We start from the raw sequence: 2,068 nt of genomic DNA, 5'->3' as shown, positions 1-2,068 counted from the left end.
AGGACTCCCAGCATTCCCCAGACAGCAGTGCGAGCTGGGAAATTTAAGAGGTGCAGGACTTTCCTTTCTGTCTAAGCTGCCTTGGATCCTGTGCTAATTTGATTCACTTGGCATGTTTCTATCCTGCCTCTCTTCCATTCTGGTTCCATGGGATTCCCAGGGAGTTCGTCTTTCAGAATCTGACCCATCTTGATTCCTTTATGATCTGGATCCTTGGTTTGGTTTACCCGGTGAACAAGTTGTCCAATCCGGGCTTCTCTGTTCCGAGAGATTCCCTCATGTGTCTTTGTTTTCCCATTTCAGAGGCGCTACACAGATCGACCTGGAGGAAACGCATCCACATCTGAGAATCCATCCTCTTTTTCATAGCGGCACTACTTGGAGGGAGCCAAGGGCGAAGACCCAAAGGTGGCGAGCGAGCCACCCACCCCACGGCTGCACAACTCAGGGATGACCTCAGGCCGAGTCAATCCTTACAGCATCGTATCTTCTGAGGAAGACGGGTTGACCTTGACCACCATGCCTGGAGTGAACGGCTTTGGCAATGGGAAGATCCATACCAGGAGGAAATGCCGGAACCGGTTTGTGAAGAAGAATGGCCAGTGTAATGTCGAGTTCACCAACATGGATGATAAACCCCAGAGGTACATTGCCGACATGTTCACCACATGTGTGGACATCCGTTGGAGGTACATGTTGTTGCTCTTCTCCCTTGCCTTTTTGGTGTCCTGGTTGTTATTTGGTCTTGTCTTCTGGCTGATAGCCCTCGTCCACGGGGATATCGAGAAGCCAAACAAGGACGAATCGTTCACACCTTGCCTCCTGCAAGTGAACGGCTTCGTGGCAGCCTTCCTGTTCTCCATCGAGACCCAAACGACGATAGGCTATGGGTTCCGTTGTGTGACAGAGGAGTGCCCGCTCGCTGTCTTCATGGTGGTCCTACAGTCCATCGTGGGGTGTATAATCGATTCCTTCATGATCGGCGCCATCATGGCCAAGATGGCTAGGCCCAAGAAGAGGGCTGAGACCTTGCTGTTCAGCCATCACGCCGTGGTGGCCATGCGGGACGGGAAGCTGTGTCTGATGTGGAGGGTAGGGAACCTGCGCAAGAGCCACATCGTTGAGGCCCATGTCAGAGCTCAGCTCATCAAGCCCCGAATCACCGAAGAGGGGGAATACATCCCGCTGGACCAAATCGACATCGACGTTGGCTTCGACAAAGGCTTGGACCGCATCTTCTTGGTGTCTCCGCTCACCATCCTCCACGAGATCAATGAAGAAAGCCCCCTGTTTGGGATTAGCCGGCAGGACTTGGAAACGGACGACTTTGAGATTGTGGTGATCCTCGAGGGCATGGTGGAAGCCACCGCCATGACGACGCAAGCCCGGAGCTCGTACTTGTCTAGCGAGATCTTGTGGGGTCACCGTTTTGAGCCTGTCCTGTTTGAGGAGAAGAACTTGTACAAGGTGGACTATTCGCACTTCCACAAGACCTACGAGGTCCCGTCAACGCCCTGCTGCAGTGCCAAGGACCTGATGGAGAACAAGTTCCTTCTCCCGAGCACCAATTCCTTCTGCTATGAGAACGAACTGGCCTTCATGAGCCGCGACGAGGAAGACGAGGAAGACGAGGATGACAGCAGAGGTTTGGACAATCCAAGTGCGGACAACCCACTTGAATTTGATAGGCTTCAGGCCACTGTAGCACTAGATCAAAGGTCGTACAGAAGGGAATCAGAAATATGACCGGGGGCCCAGCCTGGAACTCTTCCCGGGAGCATCCTTTCCCCTCTGGCCTCGCCCCCAGTGAAAAAACAAACCTGACCCAACTCAGATTATGCAGAACACTGCAAGTGCCATAGGAATGCCTGAGAATTACTTTGGTTTGTGGGGTGTTAGAGGGTTTCTTGTTTTGTTTTTCCTTTGAAAACCGTTTCATTGCAATAACCGTTGAACGGCAAGGGCCCTGAAGGCACCAGCGGCCTGGAAGTAGTACGAGCATCCAGTGTTAACAAAAGAGCTGTTCAGAGAATGACAGGGAAGGCAGATTCGATATGGGAACACCCTA

General features: G+C 52.5%; 1 protein-coding gene across 1 annotated transcript; it reads left to right on the top strand.

The window, feature by feature from the left end:
• Positions 1 to 450: 450 nt before the first annotated feature.
• Positions 451 to 1,788, top strand: LOC123025065 (ATP-sensitive inward rectifier potassium channel 12). The gene has a single exon (XM_044433512.1). It carries the CDS (start codon positions 451 to 453, stop codon positions 1,744 to 1,746), a length of 1,296 nt encoding a protein of 431 aa, XP_044289447.1. The 3' UTR covers positions 1,747 to 1,788.
• The last annotated feature ends 280 nt before the right edge of the window (positions 1,789 to 2,068 follow it).

The sequence above is a fragment of the Varanus komodoensis genome, unplaced genomic scaffold, assembly GCF_004798865.1.
Source record: "Varanus komodoensis strain SLA01 unplaced genomic scaffold, ASM479886v1 scaffold26, whole genome shotgun sequence".
NCBI lineage: Eukaryota > Metazoa > Chordata > Lepidosauria > Squamata > Varanidae > Varanus > Varanus komodoensis.
This window is presented reverse-complemented; position numbering and strand designations above follow the sequence as displayed.